The 22,164-nt window shown below is 42.5% G+C and overlaps 1 protein-coding gene across 1 annotated transcript; it reads right to left on the reverse strand.

Annotated features, from left to right (window-relative positions):
* Positions 1–23: 23 nt before the first annotated feature.
* Positions 24–21,473, reverse strand: bmerb1 (bMERB domain containing 1). The gene is made up of 6 exons (XM_049569011.1): positions 21,172–21,473; positions 13,569–13,689; positions 7,917–7,990; positions 5,448–5,562; positions 2,972–3,054; positions 24–2,860 (listed from the first exon to the last, which is right to left on the reverse strand). Exons 1-6 carry the CDS (start codon positions 21,257–21,259, stop codon positions 2,742–2,744), a joined length of 600 nt encoding a protein of 199 aa, XP_049424968.1. The 5' UTR covers positions 21,260–21,473; the 3' UTR covers positions 24–2,741.
* Between the last annotated feature and the right edge of the window lie 691 nt (positions 21,474–22,164).

Below are 22,164 nucleotides of genomic sequence, written 5' to 3' on the forward strand. Positions count from 1 at the left end.
TGTTCCTGAAAGATGCTCTTTATTTAAACATGTATGTACAGGTAGTTTCAGCTTATGTTCTGCATATTTGTTCAATATTCAACATAAGGACCTTCATAAATTCACTACTACAGAACGCTAAGTTATCAGAAGGAGGGTAAAGTGACAGAGAGCAACACTTTGCTTGACAGGAGTCACTAATGTCCTAAATACACTCAAACATACACCGTCTATTGTAGGCATTTACAAGAGAGTTGCATTCATTTCATTTCCTGGTGTTTATCATAAAAACGCAAGACTAAATTCAGAGGATGCAAGTTGTTTGTCAGCAATATCCATAATAACTATGAATGATGTCATACTACCACGGTCAGTAATTCCCAGTAGCTGATGGCTGAGATGATGTTAGTATGAAGAGTATGTGGGAAATGAGCAAGCACAGTGGATCATTTAGAACAACACCCCACCATGTTGAATAAAATTATTTATAAAGGTCCAGTGTGTAGGATTCAGGAGGATATATCAGCAGAAATATAATAAATATAATGCTTTCTTTAGTGTATAATCACCTGAAACTAATGATCGTGTTTTCTATACTTCAGAAAGAACTGTTTATATCATGGATGTGTAAAGAGAACTGGATACAGGAGTGGAGGTGGGTCACTTTTAATTAATTGAAAGTTGGTCAGCATGAAGCCGAAACGTTTGACCTCTTATGTATAAAATTACCCACATCATCCGCATCATTGGGACCATAGACCCAGACTTTACATGGTTTGGTGTCATCTTGTGGGCCTGGTTTATATCTACATACAGAGCAGGTCCTCTTCTTCGGAGTCTGCCAAGTTATGTCTACAGTATCCCAAAACACACAACCCAAACACTGGCTCTAGTGTTGTTGAATTCTTGCTTGGCACATGGGGAAAGTTTTAGTTGGTCTGCAACCTCAGATGCCACTAAATCCCAAACACTAGGCCCTCAAGTGTTGGCAGAAACAGGGGTTAAACAAAATAATGAAAGAGCTGTGAACCAGTGGAAACACGGCTACAGAACTGGGTCATATGAGGTTGCATGCTAGTAAGGATTAGCCACTACAGAGTGAAATGCAAATGTTCCAACACACAGCTGATATGACCCAACTCTGTAGCAACTGTGTGAGTATTTTCTGTGTTTTGTTAACTTACAATGACCACCACAGATTTTTTAAAGCTGCCAAAGCTCTAACGGCCCAGCATGGGATCAAGGGGGATATATTGGCAGAAATAGAATATAATATCCATCCATCCATTTTCATCCGCTTATCCGGGTCTTAGGGGCAGCAGGCCAAGCAAAGCACCCCAGACGTCCCTCTCCCCAGTGACGCTTTCCAGCTCCTCCTGGGGGAACCCAAGACGTTCCCAGACCTCATGACCATAGGTGAGGGTTGGAACGTAGATGGACCAGTAAGCTTCACCGTCCGGCTCAGCTTCTTCTTCACAACAGTCCAGCACAATGCCTACATCACTGCAGACGCTTCACCAAACCTCCGATCTCTCTCATGCTCCATTCTACCCTCACTCGTGAACAAGACCCTGAGATACTTGAACTCCCTCGCTGGAGGCAGCCTCAGATTTGGAGGTGCTGACTCCCATCCCGTTTCACACTGGGCTGCAAACTGCCCCAGTGCATGTTGGAGGTCACGCTGTGATGAAGCTAACAGAACTATTTTTTCATGACTGTATAATCACCTGAAACTAAGAGTTGTGTGTTTTTCATTACCTTGGAGTGAGCCACCCTTACATATGGAGTGGGTCCTCATGGATGCTTTGAGAGAACTGGATACAGATTGGAGACGGGTCCTGTTATACCTATAATCGTTGCTCAGTGGGGCATTAAGCCAAAAATGGATCGAATTCTGATGATGAAATGAGTCATTTCACAGGGGCTGTGAAGCTCAAAAAATGAAATGTATACATTGATTTACAGACGTTTCTTTCGCCTTGTAAGTTAATTGGAAAAAGTAATTCTGTGCCCAATGGCATCACATGACAGTGTAATTCTACTGTTTAGCCACTTCCTGGGAGCCTGGTTCTCTTCTGAGAAGTTTCAGTTGGTTGCAGTCTGCAACCTGACCACTAGATGCCACTAAATCCGACATACTCAACCATTAAATCCAGTACATTAGATATCACAGAATCACAGATAGAGAATTAAACTGATGTTGAGCCAATGCATGAAGTCAAAAATATTGCTCAGCTCCAATGCAAAAGCATCCGCTTGCTGCCCTCCCTCAAACATTTCTACCATTTTTTATACCAGTAACCATATTGTTTGTCTGGGCCACGTGTCCGTCCCACCTGGGAACAAAGATAAAAAATCCTGAAAGTAACAGAGGTTAACTGGTTGATGTTAAAGGGCTGAAATGGAAAAATAAATGCCCATTGTCAAACATGACGGGGTGATAATAGATGTTTTTTTCCTGTCAGACAGAGAACCCCAGCATTTATTTACTTTCTAATCATTGTGCTTGTAGTTCCCTTTACTTCAAATACATATTCATCAAGGTTTCCCACCTGCACTGATCAGGGATCAGCTCCCAAACTCCGGGCTGAAATCTTGAGGCTGAAACTTAATCTGTGATTCATTTGCAAACCTGATTCCTGAACAGTTCCAAGGGGAAACCACAGCTGACTGAGGTTCTCCGTCACAGGAAGAGATTTATGGCATGTCATGAGATGTGAGTGTGTTGTTTCTGACACAGGTCGTTAGGCGGTCTTTGTCAGTTACATGACGGCACACTGGGTGGCTCCGCAGCAATCCTTTATGATGGCCACTCCTGACTTGGTGATGGATGGTTTGTTGGGAGGCGGCTCTGGGATTTGTCTCTTGGGCTTTGGAGGATCTTAAATAGAGAGGAAAAAGAGAATCATGACATCGACAAAGTGAAAGGGAACACTAATCCTGCCTCACTCTGGCTGGGTTTTTTTTTTTTTGCCCAGACATTGTCACTCACTTTGTGTGGCTTTGAGCTTCTTCTCCAGCGGCATCAGCTTCAGTCTGAGGAACTCAGCCATCTCCTTATCCTCCTCTCGCTCCCTGAGATTAAGATACAGTCACACAGTCAGCTGTTTGAATACAATGCAGTCGGTACAGATTTTTTTTTAAGTTACTGGACAGCTTTATGAACCTGAACCACTGTTTGTGCCCCACAAAATGACCCTTTATGTATCAGTTAATCACCACGTATTACTATTATTATTTTTTTATTATTTTTATAATGCCTCCACAGTGAACGGAGAATCCAATAAAGACGAACATTTTTCATTAATTAAGTGCTATATCATAGGCATCTGGACTTGCTTGAGTTTCTTAAAGATGTTTCACCTCTCATCCAAGAGGCTTCTTCAGTTCTAACAGACTGGTGTGGAGTCACAGGCTTTAACCCCTGTGTGGGTGTGAACCCTTACAGAGTCGTTGAGGTCACATGTGAGTCGTTGACCTAGCTGGCCATCATGTGTGTCGTTAGGGTTAGGTGGGTCCATGCTATCTGGGGAGGGATCTCAGGACTGTATTGTAAATGTGTGAGAAGTGGTGTCATAGGCCAACTCCTCTGTTGAACTAGGGGCGTTCCAATTTGACAAAGATGGCTTCTTTCTCGCCTCTTTCAAACCATCTGTCTTCTCTGGCCAAGATGTGAACATTGCTGTCCTCAAAGGAGTGTCTCATCTCCTTTAGATGAAAGTGGACAGCTGAGTCTTGAATCGAGAAGCTGGCTCTCCTATAATGTGCCATGTGCTTGTGGAGTGGTTGTTTAGACCTACTGGCACACATTATGGCCAGGTGGGTCAACGACTTACATGTGACCTCACCCCCACACAGGGGTTAAAGCCTGCGGCTCCACACCGGTCTGTTAGAACTGAAGAAGCCTCTTGGATGAGAGGTGAAACGCAAGCAAGTCCAGTTGCCTACGATATAGCACTTAAGATTACCATGACCTGGATGACTAAGAATCTTTACCAACATTCTTCATCAATGGAAGTCATTGGGGACCACGTTTAACAACAGCAAAACCATATCCAAGGCAGCACGGTGATACAGTGGTCAGCATTGTTGCCTCACAGCAAGTCCAGTCTTATGCTCAGAAACTCCCAAACACACATATTTTCACTCAAACTTTTCAGTATAAAACACTGTCAACAAGTATCCTGCCTGAGCATATATATGAGCTCATCTTGAGCAGGGTTCAAAAGCTTGTGTTCGCCCAGGCACGCCACTCTGCCGTGCATGACACTGTTTGTGCTGATGTGTTTTTTTTTTTAAGCAAAAATCAAGCAGCAACCTCAGGGGTTGAAAAATGGAGCCAAAGCTTAAGTGCCAAAAACTGCAGTTCTTTGAACGGCCACTTGAGGTTGGCTCCAGAAGCCAGCCGATCCCCATAGACCCCCATGTTAAAATGCCCTCTATAGCTAATTTCAACGTTCATGACAACTGTACGGGGAGTGACTTTTTATATAACTCACCTGTTTATATTTTATTAAGGCTTAAAGTTACACATATTTAGGATCAGGCTGCCATGAGTGACGGGTGTCACTAAAGTCTATGAGTCAGATCCACCGCTTGCTCCTCCACAGCTCTGCTTTTTTGTCCAAATATGATCATTTCTGGCTCCAAAAACCAAGATAGTGACAGCCGAAATGTCAGACTCGAGGCTTCAAAACGTGAGTCCACAAACCAATGGGTGACATGAGGGTGACTACATCCATTATTATATACAGTCTGTGGCAAAATGCATGTGTTTGGGAAGCACTGAGCAAACGACTTGATAAATGAGATGTGGTGTGAGAGTTTGTAAACAGAACGTCAGCTAATATTTAGCATTTAGCCGTGCAGCCTCACAAAGCTGCTAGCCTAGCTTGTTCAAACTGTCAGTGACAGACTAACTCATTACAGTGATTAATTTAACCCATTACCAGAGCATGTCTAATAGTCCTCTTTTAAAATGAACCTTTGCAGTCGCTCAGAGAAACTTCACCATTTGCTCATCCAGTGTTTCCAAACCAGACTATGATTTTACATCATTATCACGTCTATCTGAAAGTTATCTCTGTGTCACACTCTGCGGGTTATCTGTGGGAGCAGAGGAGGAGGAGGAGGAAGAGGAGGGAGCAGAAAATGATAATGCAGAGCCATGGTCATCAGTCAGCCTCCTACACACACACACACACACACACACACACACACACACACACACACACACACACACACACACACACAGCAGGCAGTACTGTGATGATGAAGTGACCCCATCCCCCGCCTTCAGTCACGCTCACATTACACTAATGAGCCTCCTTCCCGCTGTTTCTCAAAGCTTCCTGTGTCTATCAAATGAAGAAACAAACAGTGGAAGCAGTTCAACCCAACACTGTCTGAGTAAACAAACAGTCAGTCACCACCCGCAGAGCCCGGATATTAACTGTGGCTGTATGTACCTTAATCTCTCCACCTCAGCATCGTCGACCAGGAAATCCCTCTTCTGCACCAGTTTATGAATCTTCAGAATCAGCTCTTCCTCCCGCTGCCTGTGCTTCTTGTTTTTTTCTTTCTCTGGGGGGTAAGGACACAGAAAATAAAAGTCACAAACAAATAAATAAATGGGTGACTACAGGGACAAGCAGACTGAACTGAAACCATGATACTCCACTAATTCATCTCATAAAATATAAATGCAGGTTTTGTACATTTTGTCGCAACTGACCTTTACAAGCTGACCTTATAGCAGAGTCAGCTGGCTCTTAAACACTGAGTCACATCGCAAATAGACCCTTAATTCTCTCTTCATGTATAATGTATTACAAATAAGGCACTGACTTAATTATGCAAATGGCAGAGAGCTCTGTTTTTTGTTTTGTTTCACTTTGCAAAGGAATTTGCATTCAGAGTCAGAGATCTACAAACGCATCCTCTTTGCTTTGTTTCACTTTCCTAACCTTCACACTCCAACGCACAGAGGAAGACACACATAAACAGACCTAACATAAAGTACACACACACACACACACACACACATGCGCAGACAGTTGCAGAGGCAGGTTGTCTGACATTGCCTGCATCCAGGCTAGATGGGGAAAATGGGAAAATTGACTGCACACATCAGCTCTTTCTCCCATCCGGAAACAAAGTGGAGCAGTGCAGCTACACTGTGTTTCCCCCGGGGGCAGAACAATCTGAGGGGCGCGTGGCTACAACATATAAATCCCAATGTCAGAGGAGCCGGGGAGGCCGCGCGGTCTGTGTGTCACGTGACTCTCATTGTGCTGGAATGGAGTTATGGGCCGCCAGAACCCACGGCAGCTGCAAACATGAGGCCCCAGTGGCTCATGGGAATGTCAGCGAGGGGCAGTTTTTATGTGCAGTTTGTGCGAGCAGTAATCCCATAAGCATAGGGGGTGGACAAAATAATAGGAATGCTTAACAATATAATGCAATCCAATCAAAGCTGCAGCCACTGTTGAGGACGGAGAGGTCACGACCTCTGGATTCTGTTGAAGGGAATTTGGTGGTTTTAAAGAAACACTCCCACACACTGTCTTACTTGCAAAAAATAATAATTTTAATGCACGAGCACGGTTATAAAACCGTGCCACAACTCAGCCCTAAGCAGAGTGACTGTCTGCTACTGACCAGTCAACAGACTGCAGTGTTCACAGCTCCACCTTTTAGTACCAGATCTGTGTGCTAGGTACCCCAACAGAGGGGGGACCAAACATGGGGTCGGTACGGAAAGGTTCCATTGGTACCATGCACAACTTTTCACAGTGGAAATGGAAAAAATGACCTTAGTGTTTTTAAAATCCTGACTGCAGCCCTGTATCAAATCAACACAAATCAGGACCTCAGACGTAACCACAGAGGTAAATCCACGTCTGGACAAGCGGATTAAGAAGGCAGGTTCAGTACTTGGCCGGATCTTGGTTTCAGTGGGGACTGTGGTGGAGAGACGCACACAGAGCAAGGTGCAGGTCATCCTCGGGAACAAGCCACCCTCTACACAACATCATGACTGGACAGAGAAGCAGCTGCAGTGATCACCTTATTTCTTTGCGTTGGAATGCCCCAGGAGATCCTTTGTCCCCCTTTATTTATTTCAATTGGCACCTTATGTATTGTATCTATCTATCTATCTATCTATCTATCTATCTATCTATCTTTGCCTTTCTGGCATCACGCTGCACATTGAACCTTACAATGTACAGAGTCTAGTGGTTAAAAATAGCCCTGTGATTGACACGTCACTGGACATACATGCGCCTCTTAGCTGTGTATATGTGTGTGTTTGTGCGTGGCCTTGAACACGACACTAGCCCCTCCTGCCCCCACACACTGTTGCCAGGCTCCCTGCATGCAGAGCTTCATGCATGTGTACTATGTGAGATGACGTCAGTGAGCCACTTCAGCTCGTTCCCGCTGCACTTCAGACACAAACAAAACTGGAGCTCACTTTGATTCTGTACTCCACTCCACAGACACACCACAGAAACACCCAGGGAGTAAAAATGAGTGTTTACTGAAATTCATTTTGGACGCCGTGCCTGGAAAGCTTCCCTCAGCTCACACTGCCTTCACACTGATGATGCATGTGTGTTTGTGTGTGTATGATTATCTCTCCCTCATAACTCCACCACGTCCCCGAGACTTACGATCAATCCTGCGTAGTTTAGCGTAACGGCTCTCCCTATAAATCACCACAACACCCGCTGGGGTTATGGGACTCTTGTGAGCCGCAAACAGAAGCACTTTCTGCCAAAAAACTCTATTTTTGGTCGAGTCCAAACAGGAAGCGTGGACAATTTCGCACACAGAGGATCAATTTCAGAGGTTTCGTTCCTGAAATGCTTACAGATGGTTTTCTTTAGGAGTGTGTGTGTGTATATCTGTGTGTGTGTGTGTTTGAGCCGTACCTGGTACTGCGACAATCTGTCTCAGCTCCTGCTTTAAGCTCATGATGTCTTTGCAGAGCTGAATGTCATCCATCCTAGAAGGAAAAGAGAAAGAAAACAGTAAATCACTGGCCTCCATCAGTTTGAGGGACAGCAGATATTATTAGCTGCTTCCACATCCACTTTGGACGTCTTTATCTGATTGGAATGATCTTGGGCAGAGTTGTGTTGTATCATGGATCCGGGAGGAAAAACAGGCGTAGCTGCAACATCTGTGTGAAGGATTTGTACAGTGAAATCTGTCAGGCACGTCTTGATCGAGTGAAAAATTCACAGTCTCCAAAAGCTCAGAAATTCATCTTTTAAACTTGAATATTTTTACCCAACTTGGGCTGGGGAAAGTTATCATTTCATTTGTTATCTGTTATCATTTCCAGGCTTTCTCAAGAACCTGTCAATTACAAATCAGTAGCTCTGGTCCTTACGAACAAAACAATCGATTACAAATAGCTTCTGACTCCTCCTGGCATGTTGTTATGGGGAAAATGTGCACATTAGTCTGTTTGCGTCCTATTCTTCCTAAAGCTACAGAAGGTAACTTTTACAAAAGAACTTCTTGTCATATTTGCTGAAACTGTCACGACATCCACACATCATATGAGACAGATGGTGCTTCTTAAAGTCCTTAAGGATCCTTAAACCTCTAAATTTCAATGAAGCTATGTCACTGAATCCTGCCAAAGGGCTGTTCCGTTGTCAAGGATCCTGTCAAGTACCCACAAATCTTTGTGCACAATTTGCCGGAATTAAAGACAGAGCCTCTTCAGTGACGCACACCTGAGCACTCGCCAGCCTGCTCCGATGTGGATTCATAGAGTAATAGGAGGAAGTCTTACCCAGCCTCTGTAGGACCCGTCCTGCCAAGGTGGCATCCTTGACTTTGAGAAGCACCAAGAGTGTCTGTGATAGTCTCCTCTTATTGCCTCTAATCTACCATGGTTCACGAAAAACAACCAATCAGAATTGAGGAATCTCTAAAGCCCAGTTCAGACCAAATATTCGCGATGAGACGAAACTGTTTTGAAATGTTGCAGAGAAAGGTTGCAGCACTGTGAACTCCTGTCACCTGCAACTCTGCTGGTCAAATCGCCAGTGGCTGGTTTTAGAACTTCAGGCTGCTCATCTGTTTCAACAGCCAATTGGCTTGCAGTGAAGTCCGCTGGTCAAGTCAAAATGACTACAGATGACGTGCTCGCTTGCTGCGGCAGGTGCTCCATCCTCGCCAAGCCCTCTGCCCACTGCAGAGGTGCCCTGTCCAAGGCAGCCCTCACTCTCACTCTGACATCTCTCCATTTAATGCATGTATAGGTCCTGTTTGTGCATGTGTGTGTATTTCAGGTCTTTGTGTGTTGTCTTCTTCTTCTTCTTCTTCTTCTTCTTCTTCTAAAATATTCTAAGATCTGTCTGAGGTTTTACAGGAGTGACTCACTCCAGATCAGGTCTGGCGGCGTTTGGAGTGAAAGCAGTTATGACAGAATTGTCAAATAACCAAAATAATATGACACGCTTTGTGACATTGTTGGCTCAAACATTGCATTTGTTAAACTGGAAACAGAAAACCCTACAGTCCACTAAACTTTGTTAAAAGATGTGATGAAACATAATCAGAGATTAGTTTTCACTGACAGGAAAGGTGGCAACATTTTGTAGATTATTTCAATAAGATAAACCCATGACCGGTAATCACAAAGATGGTGTCATCTACAACAATATCTGTGACACCCACAATATATGTGACTGTATTTTAAAGGAAAAACACAAAAAATAAACAGTTAAAAAGAAAATGTGCAAATATTTGAAAATAAAGGACTAATAGTTACAAGACTTTGAGAGGCTGATAAAAAAGAAGTAGGACAAAAGCACTGTTGTTAACTTTGTACTAACAGAGTAAATCTAATATTAATCCTGCAGTATAAAACCACAAATATTGAATTCACCATTAATATAAATCAGAGAAAAGCATCAAACCCTCCCGTTTGCACACCCAAAATCGAATACTTGGCATGTTTGCTTTATTTATAACTGAAACGATTAATCATCTATTCTGTCGATTGAATAATTGATTAGTCGGCAGATCATTTCGGCACTAATCTCTGCTGCTGTACTGTAAAATCCACTGTTGTACTTGTCATTAAGACATCACAGCCTCAGGCTCCGATGTGTCACACATCAGTGGAGAGTGTGCAGATGGAAACATGCAACATAAATCAATCCTCGCTGCTCTCGGAGCTCTCTGAGCCCCTGCAGCCCTGACGTCTCACCCTCATCTCCCCCTCTTCTCCCCTAAATCCCCGCCTCCTTCTCTTCCTCTCTGTCTGTGGAGCAGTGACAGCTACCACAGGTTTAATTCTGTCCGTGATAGATCAGGCTGATGACTCATCCACAGCCCCCCGCCCTCCTCTTCCTTCTGCATTTATCCCTGTTGCTCTGTTTCACACCTCCCTCCTCTCTTTCTTCCCTTCTTGACCCCTCCCTTCAGCTTCTTTCTCCGCCTCTTTCTCTGTTCTTCTCCCTCTTTCTGCCTCATGTTTCGCTCCTTCAGTGCTTTCTGTGGATTCCAGCAGCTTCTGCACTCTGACACCCCATCTGCTACTTGGGCGTATGCATGTGTGTATATGTGTGTGTGTGTGTTTATGTGGCGTCTTGAGCCACACGGAGCCTGACAACAGAGACGTAAGCAATAAGCAGCGTGGCGGCCTAATGAAGCCTTTCAAGTGGGCGTGTGAATTAACATTACCCACTGAGTGAGCTCTCTGAGATGTGTATCAGCATCATCCGACACCTCAGCCATCGCGGCTGCACACGTTAGAGGAGTAATGACCCACAAAATAACACTGTTCTGTTACAGCGCTGAGACAATGTGATGCACTTTCAGCACATACAAATAAACAGTGCCCAACACTGTGGCTCATATTTTCACTGTCAATTCAATTTTGTGAAGGTGCAATATTAGAGACACTTGATGATAATGTAATGCAGTTTTTTCCTGGTTCATTGAAAGTGGAATTTGACAAGCAAAACAAAAAATGGTGATAAAACAAGTTCAACAACAAAACTGCTTTGTTTGTTTTATCACATGTAGTAGGAGTGTGAAATCCTCCATCACAGAGTATGTCATTTTATATTACAATATCAGTATATTGTGACACATAGTCAAAGTTAAAAAATCAAACTGAGAAACTCCAATATTGTTATGCCAAAATTAATTTTCTGTTGTACGACTGTTTGTCCCTGTGTTGTGTGAGGTACGTTGTTCACTGTTTGTCTGCTGTTGCTTGTTTGTTTTTCTGTTTTTGTGATGATGGAGTGAAGCTGTTTGTTTGTGTATCAGTTGTGTAGGATGTAATCAACACCTGCTCTCACTGAACTCCACTTCTAAATGCAAACAAGTGGAAAAAAAGACGAATAATCAGTATTTGAATCAGCATTAAAAATGAGAAAAAAGAGAAAGAAATATAAATGTATATATATTAATTTACATAGTCTCCAGTCGTACTGTTGAGCCCTACATGTAGTCTACTGTGAGACTGTATTAAAAGGCTGCAATGACTAGTTGATCGACTAGGAGAAATAAGTTACAATTGTTAATTATTTTAGTAACTTTTTAAGCAAAAATGCAAGAAAATTTAATAGTTAGCTTCTGAAATGTCCAAATGTGCTGCTATGACTTGTTTTACAGTGAAGTAAACTAAATATTTTGGGATTTGGGTGTGTATTTGTCAGTGAATTCTGCAGCCTGTTTCACATTATCTGACAGTGCACTTAAAGGGATAGTTCAGATTTTTGCAGTGGGGTTGTATGAGGTACTTATCCATAGTCAGTTATTATATACAGTAGATGGTGACTGGCACACGGCAAGTTTGGAGAAGCAGAAAGGAGTACTGCCAAACGTATTTTAGCCACGTAACGAAAATAAAAGATAGCATAAGTTTACGCTATATTGAGAGTATTTTCACCACTTTACCTTTCCGTCAGACAGCCCATTTATACAGGGAAGCTGTAACAGTAACTTTGATAGCTGAACATGGGCGCTGCTGGTCTACCGCCGCCTCAGTCAGTTAGTTAGTTTGTGTTATTGTCTGACTTTGGTGAATCTGCACAAAAACTTTTAAACACCAAAGTCACACAAAATCACAAACAATATAATTAGGGCTGTCAAAATAACACGTTCATTTCAATAAATTAATCACAGAAAAGATAACGTGTTTTAAAAAAATGCTGATTAATCGCGTTCTGTGGTGCCCTTTGACACGGTGCGTCAGCTTCCTTACATGATGGAGGTGACACTGCTTAGCCCCATAATGGAACATTTGCATTTCAAAAAAACCTAGATGGAACTGTTGATAGGAGCACTGAAATTTCTGCAGTAAGGAATTTCCGAACCAGCAGAGAACTTCAAGCCTAAGAATCCCCTCAACGCAAAGCATTTAGCGATGAACCCGGAGGTCCGAGCTAACATGGCCTCTGATGCTAGCGCTAGCATTCAGCCTCGCAAGCCACACTCGACCAGGCATTCAAACTGAGTAAGTCTACCTGTGACTGACTAACTAACTGCCTTACAAAATGGACTGTGGTGGACTGCAGACTAGTGTTGGTGGTCGGACAATTGTGTCCAATCCAGCAGCTTCACTACGACACATCTGCCAAAGTTCATTTGAATTGAAATTTCTTAAATACTATCACAGCAAAAGTTGCTTGACAGCCCTTTAAATAGCTGATGGAGGCAGCAGTAGACCAGCAGCTCCTGTGTTTAGCAATGTTAAATTGCTGATTTTCTCAATGGAGTCTGGCTTTATTTATTTATTTGGATCCTCATTAACCTCAACCATGGTAGCAACCACTCTTCCTGGGGTACACACAAGTAATCATGACATCATAGCGTACAACAAATACATAAAAAAAAATCAAAGGCAAAATAACAACAACAAAACAGGAAAAGTACAGAAACAATCATCAAGAGAGCAACATAAGCTTCAGTTTCCTGTTGGAAATCACTGTCTGACTGTAAAGTAAAGCAGTGAAAATACTCTCATTAGTTAACACACTGACTATGGATAAGTGTCTCATACAACCCCACTTCATAAAATCCAAACTGTCATTTCACTGTAATGACAGGACCTTGAGACGGCAGGTTTGTATTGTACAAAATGTACTGCTGCAGTGTGACCTCAGTATTCGTCTGATCATGTTGTCATTCTCCACAGAAAGCGCAGACACAACATCCCTATGATAAACGCAGCGAGGGTTCAGACAGAGAGGAAATAAATACAGGATGCCATAATACTTGAAGCTGATGCTGATGACGAGCCGCTGAGTTCATCATGGTGACTCATCCAGCTGCTATTGGCATGTCCAACCCTCTGCATAATCAATGGACAAATGCTGCCTCTCTCAGTATCGAGCAGCCTTAAAAGAGCCAACTTATGTCACAAGGAGAAAACACTTAAGCGTCTCTGCAGCGTGTCATGAGAGTGCCAACACAGAAAAACCTTATTATCCACTCAAGGACAGCCGTAGGAGTTGCTTTTTACACTGTATCGATTCAATCTCTGTCACACTCTATTACATCCGGTGTTACAAAAGCACAAAAAAAATGACAGTTCAGCAACTCACATGAAGCGCAGCTCAGACTCCCGGCGTACCAGGACCTCTCGCAGGCGTTGGATACGAGCCATCTCCACCTCGATCTCTTCTGGAGCCATGGTGCTCTCTGCCATGGACACATCTGAATGACCTGGGAGGCAGAGGGAGGAAAGGTAGGAATAAAAAAGGTAGTAGACTTTAAAGGCAGGGGAGGACAGAAGAATGAAACCCTCAACATCCTTATAGTGATAATGTCTTTTCCACAAGGACAGCTCTGCTTTAGACACTGGGCTGAAAGCCAGATATCATATTTTTGACCAAATACCTCGACATCGAAATTGACAATGATATTTTATGGTAGACTTCTGGTGCTTTCCAACTCATTCTCATCCAAGGTCATAAAATATCGACACTTTCTCACTTTCCTTAGCATGTGATACCGACACTGAAGGCACATCCCTTAGCATCTGTATGTGACGCACAGTTGTCTCCTGGATGAAACACACTGTAACATGGTTAACACTGTCAAATGGTCGTGGTTAGGTTGAAGCAACAAAACGGAGTTGGTTAGGTGCAAAAAAACATCATGTTTTGGGTTCAAATAAGTTCGTAACGTGACGTAAATTTGCACGAGCAACCTAAGTATGTGATAGACCTAAGTTAAATAACGTTCGTTTAAAAAAAAAAGCATTGATTTTTGGTTCCACACGGGACACAAACAGCTGAATCCTGGGTGAAAATCTCTGTTTGTTGGACCCATCCGCCACCCCTCGCCTCCACCCTACATGGAGTTTCTCGTTCTTTTGTAAGGTTGTCCTGAATACCATCTTAGCAGCTTCGAAGCTTCATCAATAATTACCCATGAATATTCAAAGCTCCGACAGGACACAACTGAACCTGGGGGCAACAGGGGGGTTAAACTAATCAACCACTTGCACTCGAGCTGACATTATTGGGACTTACCTCTGCTGCATGTGAGAGAGAGGGAAGAAATGGTGGAAGGTGGACTATTGCAAGCAGTGTCTCTGTACGTTATTAATAACTCGGAATACCAGGGGTCAGGCCCAGATGCAAAGCAGGTGCTTAACTACAGTTGGCAACCATGGAAAACTGTCTCGTCTCACGTGTTCCTTTTCCTCGTCAGACTGCCAATTCAATACTTGAAGCTGGAGCTGATGACTGCACGGAGAACACTAGTCGTATTTGTGCCTGACACTTGCCACCTTTCTATTTCCTCCACAATTTTAGAGGTAAAAAACAAACAAAAATCGAAGCATTCAAATACTGATTTGGACATTGATCAATATGGCAACAATTCAAGCTTCAAAGGACTGGGTCAGCCCTACTACTTATACCACGTCAAGTGCTCTAAGTGTCAGTACTGTCAACGATTTCTTCAAAGCCCGGTATGTCTCATAGAGGTGCCAATGGGTGCCTCCTGTGTCAGTATCACTCAGCGAGGGACGTGACAAAACCTTCTAACAGGCTTTCACAAAGTATTTACATTGTTCATAATTAATCATCAGTGACGTAGATGATGACTAAGTAAGTAAAGACAAATAACCTTTGACGGTGCTTCCGAGTTTGAAGATTATTTTCTGGTTTAAATTACAAAGAGAAAACTCCTGGTTACATGTTAATCGTGTATTTGTTTTCCTTCAATTTCACGTGAGAAACAAACCCACGAGTTCGTCCTAATTTCTGTCTTTTTAATCCTTAAAAAACTTTCTCACAGTGTCAGCGTCTTGGCAGACACATCTCTCACCCTGTCTCCCTGTGACGTGTCATCTCACATCAGCCAAGAACATGATATTTGGAGAGAAAACAGCGTGTCTAATTGAGAGGGGTGATTTGCGTCTCAGAGTCACAGCAGTGTCTCAGGCACAAATGACTGCTTTCCATTAAAAGCCTTCAGTTACTGATGATGTGAAGATGTGTGTGACATGAGGACAAGCAGGATTTAAGCATGTGAAAGAGGCACTTTGAGATCTTTTTCAAAAGAGGAAGGTTGTTAAAGAAGAAAAAAAAAATGTCTTCACACTGACATGGATCAATGAGCAGCTGTGGCTTATTGCTGATTGAGTTATTCCTCCCTGAACTGGACGACTGACCTCACACTCTCCATCACTGACTACACTGACCAAACACTTATTGCACTGATCAATACACTGACCACTGCAAATGACTTTACCAGCACCTGAAAACATACAAGAAACAGTATGGATCTTAATTTGCTGACACAAATATATTCCATGGCTGTGAAACTGAAGGAGCTGATTGTGTATTAGCGTGTTGTCCTGGTTTCCTTCTCCTTCTCTTTCATGTCATCAAGCGTTCTTCCTCCAAATATCGCCATCTGCCTCCACTGCAATTAATTAAAGGAGCATTCCCCCAGTGTTACACATGAAGATCAGTTAACTCATCATGAGGAGCATTACTCAGCTCAGTGAGAACAGCTGTATCATGTCCTCTGTTGCTTTAGAAGGAGCTACGTCAAGTTTCAGGAAAATTACCCTGATGATGCTGAAGTGACATCATCATGGTTATCTTAGTTTCATCTTCACACTTCAGACTTTTAACAGAAAACTTGTGTTAAAAACTGGGGGTATGGAATTTGAAAGACATGGACATTAACCAAGCAGCAACCTCTGGGGGTAGAAAATGAAGCTAATCCTGAAGTGCCTACTGTACGGAGGTGATTTTTTTTCAGAACTCAACCATTTACATTTCATTAAGGCTTAAAGTTTTGCATATTTAAGGGTGGCTGGGCTCAACCTTAGAGATAGGGTAAGGAGCTTGGACATCCAGAGGGAGCTCGAAGTGGAGCTGCTCCTTCGCTTCTAGAGGGGTCAGTTGAGGTGGTTTGGGCATCTGATCAGGATGCCTCCTGGGCAGAATACACAGAGGGATTACATATCCCGTCTGGCCTGAGAATGCCTTGTGGTCCCCCAGGAGGAGCTGGAAAGCATTGCTGGGGAGGGGGATGTCTGAGGCGCTTTGCTCAGCCTGCTGCCCCCGCAACTCTGCTTCGAATAAGCAGTTGAAAATGGATGGATAAGGGCGTGGCCGCTTTGGGTGACGGGGGTGACTTCCACTGTCAAGTTGCTACCACTGCTACAATGTTGGTAAAGCAACATAACTATGGCAGATCCCCAGATTCACAGAGTACAGACATAGCCGTAGCTGTTGCTATTTTAGTGTGTTCTCAGTTCATGAAAGTTAAATGCAATGATTGGGTCACCTAAAAAGTTAACCAAGCTAGCATTTATACTTGTGTGGTGGTGTGTCCGTGTCACTGCAGTTACACCTCCAAAACACTAGTCGGCAGCGGAGGTTACTGTGAAGTGCTGTAAAGTTTTGTCGAATCAAAACACACATTAAACATGGCTTAATAGAGAAAATTTCAAACACAAGTACACAAATCAGCTTCACTATAACTCGCAGCATTCACAGACAAACACTTGTCTTTATCTGGACACATTTTCCCCACAAATACAACATGCTAATGTTATTAGCCCAAGTCTATGGCGTTTTACATTGTATTAGTTAGCCTAGCAGCTAGCAATCTTTTCCTCTTCTCATATAAAACCAGGGACAACTGCAACATTTAACAAAAGTAAAGGTACATATTTTTGCTCCATTACAGCTCACAAGGCTCACTAACAAAACAACTGTCTTATTCAAAAGATGTTTTCCAAACAAATACAACATGCTAACGTTATTAGCACAAGCCATTGCATTTTACATTATTAGCCTAACCTAAAGACAAGCGGAGATATCCTCCACTCATATGAAGCCAGGAATAAATCACACACAAGACTTAAAATGCTATTTTTGTGGAGTCTTTATTGCCTTCACAATTTATTGTTTCTTAAAGTAAATATAAGCTTCGTTTCCACGGAGGGTAATGGTTTCAACTTACAAAAGTAGACAGAAGGTCTGACGTGTAGTTTAATTTCTGGTGAGGTGCACGTCAGACTACAGGTCATCTTGACCCTCTTGTCCCAATATGGTCACTAAAACCAAGGTGGTGACGACCAAAATGATGACTCATGGATTCAAAACTGAAGCCTAGAAACCTGTGGGCAATGTCACTTAGGCTGCAAGTTGCATTATTAGAAGTGTAGGATGCAGGTTACTGGTGTATCCCATACTAGAGGCCAGGTCTGGATATCTCGGCCTTTGCTGCTTAAATTTTGCACTTTTTCAAGCTATTATGGAGATGTAACACTCAATCATTGGAGCATCTCTTAAAAAAAGTATCATATAATACTTCAACATAATGATATGGCCAGCGTTAACCTGTCAGACTACACTCCACATCTCTGCAGGCCTGAGACATGAACAGTTATCTATCTTTCACTTCTGTGCAGAACATGAATATTTCACAGAGACAGCAAATGTACTGCAGTGAGACTGGATCCTGAACATGAAGCTGACACTGATACCTGCTATCAGTGTCTTCCTAAAACAGCAGGGCTGCAAGTAGCAATTATTTTCATTAGTGATTAATTTGCTTCGTGTTTAACTGATGGAATGTTTGGTCTGTAATATTAGAAAGAGTGAATAGTTTCCCAGAGTCTAAGTTGATGTCATTAAATGCTGTTTTTCATCCCACCAACTGCCAAAACCCAACATATTTAGTTTATAATCATAAAGGTTATGGAAACCAGCAAATATTTACATTTGAGAAGCTTGAACCAGAGATTTTTTTTTGACATTTTTGCTTATTTTATCATTAATATCCATATAGGCTAGACATGCACCTGTCCATATGGATATTAATCCTCCTGTCCATACTGGCTGTAACGCCATCCCTTACTGGCAGGACCACACTGCCAAAGCTGATAGGTCTTCATGCACCTGAATAAACAAACTATTTGCATCTTTAATCCGGAGCTATCAAATGTGACGCATGACATTTATCCACAGTGTGTCTTCTAACATTAGAGGACTGTACCAGCTCTCCGTCCTCCTGCAGCAACATGAACTGCAGTCTGCGTTTGTGGTACTTTTCATGAGGACGGAGCTGACTCACCACAGCAGACAGAAGTCTGCACAGGAGGGCCCCGGTTTGTTTGTGCCACGTTGATGTTGAATCATCGCCCGACGTGTCTGCTGACAAAAGACTCTGACGCCAAAATCAAACTTCATATCATGGAACTGCAGCACGATACAAAACACAGCAGGAGCTAAAGATGTTTTTGTTTTTTCATCTTTTCTGTGTCCCCTTTCTGTCTTGTTTTTCTTTGCACACTCCAGCCACGTGCTAACCATCAATAACACCAAGCTGCATTAAGTCCTGACTGGTGGCAAAGTGCCAGCTCAATAATGTTTTAACAGCACCCTCTCATTTGAACAGGCCGCTCACACACTCAGCATTAAAGACATTACGAGGAACCAACACCTTTGATATGTTATAATTAAAAGCTGCATGTCCACCAGGGAACAGGTGAGGTTATCTGAAGTTATAGGCAACCCTGCTCCTCACATCACCTGCAGACGTGAGCCAGTCTCCTCACACACATAATTAATCAGCTTTGTTTCATTAAAACAAACTAGATCATCAGTGTACATCAGGATTAGGACTTAATGAGAAATAAACAGCCTGGATCGTGCACAGTGCGGCGGCCACATGGGGCTCGACAACAGGGAAATGTCAGCATCTGTGTGACATCCAATGCAGATGCCCCTGACACATCCTGCAGTCACACTGTATATATACACACTGCTGTTGCCTCTGGACTCACTCCTCAAAATAAAGGAGCACAAAATAGAAAATGCAAGGTAAACACAGACGGTTTTTGAGAGAAGAGATAAACCTGGGGAGGCGTAGCTCTGCTTTACCTCTGTCTTGTTTTTGGACTGTGTGTTTGTGTTAGACAGAAAGAGAGAGAGAAAGAGAGAGAGAGAGCAATGGCTGGTTCTGTGTCTAAAAATATCCACTGCATTTTTCCCTTCTTCTCTGACTTCATCTGGAAGTTTCTTCACACCCTGCTCTCCTGTGATTTGTTATCGTCAGTGGAACCAACCAGGATGGACGCGTCTTAAAGCACGTTATCACTTTGTTGCCTCTGCTGTCAGCACATGCGTCATCCATCATCGCCCGTCATCACTTGGGATTAGGTAGCGGGACAAAATAACAGAAACATCTGACACAACAGCTCTGCAGCTAATGATGTTTATTTTTGTCCAAACTGTGTTTGTGCAGCTTTATGGTCACATTTGAAGCTGCAGTTTGTTTAGAGCTGACTAAACAAATCAACTGACAGGAAATTAATTGATAGTTATTGTCATGCGTCAGCATAATGCAAAATATTCTCTGATTTTAAGCTTCTCAAAGGTGACAATGTGCTGCTTTTCTCAGTTTATATCACTGTAAATTGAATATGTTTTGCTTTGTTGAAAATAAGCAATTCAGAGACGTCACACTGGACTTTGGCATACTATAACAGGACCTTTTTTATAGTATTTCTAATGTTTTACTGACCAAATGAGAATCAGTTATCAGGGAAATAATCATTAATTGCAGCCATGAATGACAAATAAAAGAGATGCAGGACAAAATAATAGAAACAGGGTTTTCAGTAGCTCTCACAATGTTCAAGAAACTGTGTTTGTACAGCTTGTACAGTCATTTTTATATCTGTAGTGTGTGGTGATGTACTGTGTCACTAGAAGTTATTATCATGATTGTGCAGAAACTGTTATTTTAGTGTTCATCCCCTGTACAATTCAACAAAACATGACCCAAAGAAACCAAGATAAATAAAACAAAAATAAAATAAAAATAAAAATAAAATAAATAAATAATTACAAGAAATTACCTGAAAATTAGCAATAACAAAATAAAAACAAAAATTAAAAACAAAAAAAAGCAAGGAAATTATTTTTTTTAAAAGTGCTAAAAAAAAAAAAATTAAATAAATTAAGTAAAAATGTCAAAATTTTCAAACTAATTTTCAGGTTATTTCCTCGTCATCTTTTCCTTATTTCTTGCAATATGTGGGACATTTCTTGCCAAACTGCTCACTGCCTTTTCCCCTGTGTTATCAAAAATAAATCAAACCAATTTGCTCAGGTTTCAAAGGTTTACATGCTTGTGAAAAGCGTCTTAATGCAGCACAAGAGAACTGATGTCGACTCAGGTTTCAAAGGGTTCAAAATAATCACTAAAAGTGAGGAAAATAGGCATTTGCCTTAAACTCAAATATGCTTGTAAATGTAAAATCCAGAGTAGCTTTATAGGCTGTACTGGTGGGAGCAGAGGACCGGGGAATTGATTAACAGCTGCTTCATTCTGCATCAGACTGAATCAAATGTGCACAAGTTTCAAAAATGCGCCGGGCTTGCTGTATCTGTGGTGTATCCCCCTTTTGGCTCAAATTCATTCACAAACCCCGCAACACCCATAGTGTGCATGAAGGGGCATTAATAGGCCCTATAGCACCGAGGCAGCGCTATTGATAGCTACATCCCAAACCTTTGTGAGTCATGTATTAACCATTTCAGCGCTAAGTGCTGTTTGTGTTTTCTCAGAGTGCAACATATGCTGCAAAACCCAACACTTTAACCTGCTATATCTGAGCAGCAGGCGGTGAAACATCATCTTATTTTAATACATGACGCTCACCTTTGTCTGTTGTCCATGCCGTCTCCGACACGGCGCCGTAGCTCCTGAGCGCGCGCTCGGTGTCCGAAATAGATTTCTTCAGTTCCATGTCGGTGGAAGTGCCCGCCCGAAACCTGGATAGTCTTTCTGCTAAATCTACACAGCTCCTGTGTGTGTGCGCGTCCCTCCTGATAACTCAGTTTCACCCGGTGACAAGGCTCCAGCGACCCGAGACGTTGAGCATCTTTATTCAAGCTTTCAAGTCCCTCGACGTGTGGATGGAGGAGAGGATGCAGGGAGCATGCGCAGTGCAGGCAGGGATGTGAAAGCTTAGGAGACACCCACTGGCACCGAGATGACGGTAAAAATAAAACAATAGGCACACAGTTGCAGTGAAGTTTTTACTGTCAGCCTGTTCGAGGGTTTGTTTTTAGAGTGCCAGAGCTCTGTCTGGAAATATTTCAGGTATTTATTAATAATAAAGGGATGTGGAAGCTGCAGGAGGTAATGGCTCTTTAAGCGTTTTGTCTCTGAAGTGCACTTCTTGGCAGGCTGAAATATCTACCAAATGACAAGTGGCAGATGTTTCCACATAAGGGGGTCTAGCTGCATATGGCAAAATTAGTCGAATCTGCTTGAGCAGCCTGTTCCAAATTTAGAAACATCTTTATTAAAAGGTGCCTAAAGCTTCATTTTTGAAGCCTTAGAAGCAGGGAGAGATAAAACAGAGTGGAAACAGGCTGCAGGAAAAAAGAGCCATGCAGCAGCAGGCAGGCCTTTCAAAGAACAAGTTGTGCTCAATATATTCCCACAAGAGACGGAGACAGAGCTGCAGTTGCATCTAAACTGTGAGTAATACAGAGGAATACTCCTGTCTGAACACACGCCTGAAAAAAACCCCTCTGATAATACAACACGTGATATTTCAGATTAACTGTGAGCACACGAAAATCAAATCTAGTTTCAAGTGTGTGACCCCCGATCAGTAACACTGATTTATCTTATGTTGCAAAT

This window comes from Epinephelus fuscoguttatus, linkage group LG3 (assembly GCF_011397635.1).
Source record: "Epinephelus fuscoguttatus linkage group LG3, E.fuscoguttatus.final_Chr_v1".
NCBI classification, from domain to species: Eukaryota; Metazoa; Chordata; class Actinopteri; order Perciformes; family Serranidae; genus Epinephelus; species Epinephelus fuscoguttatus.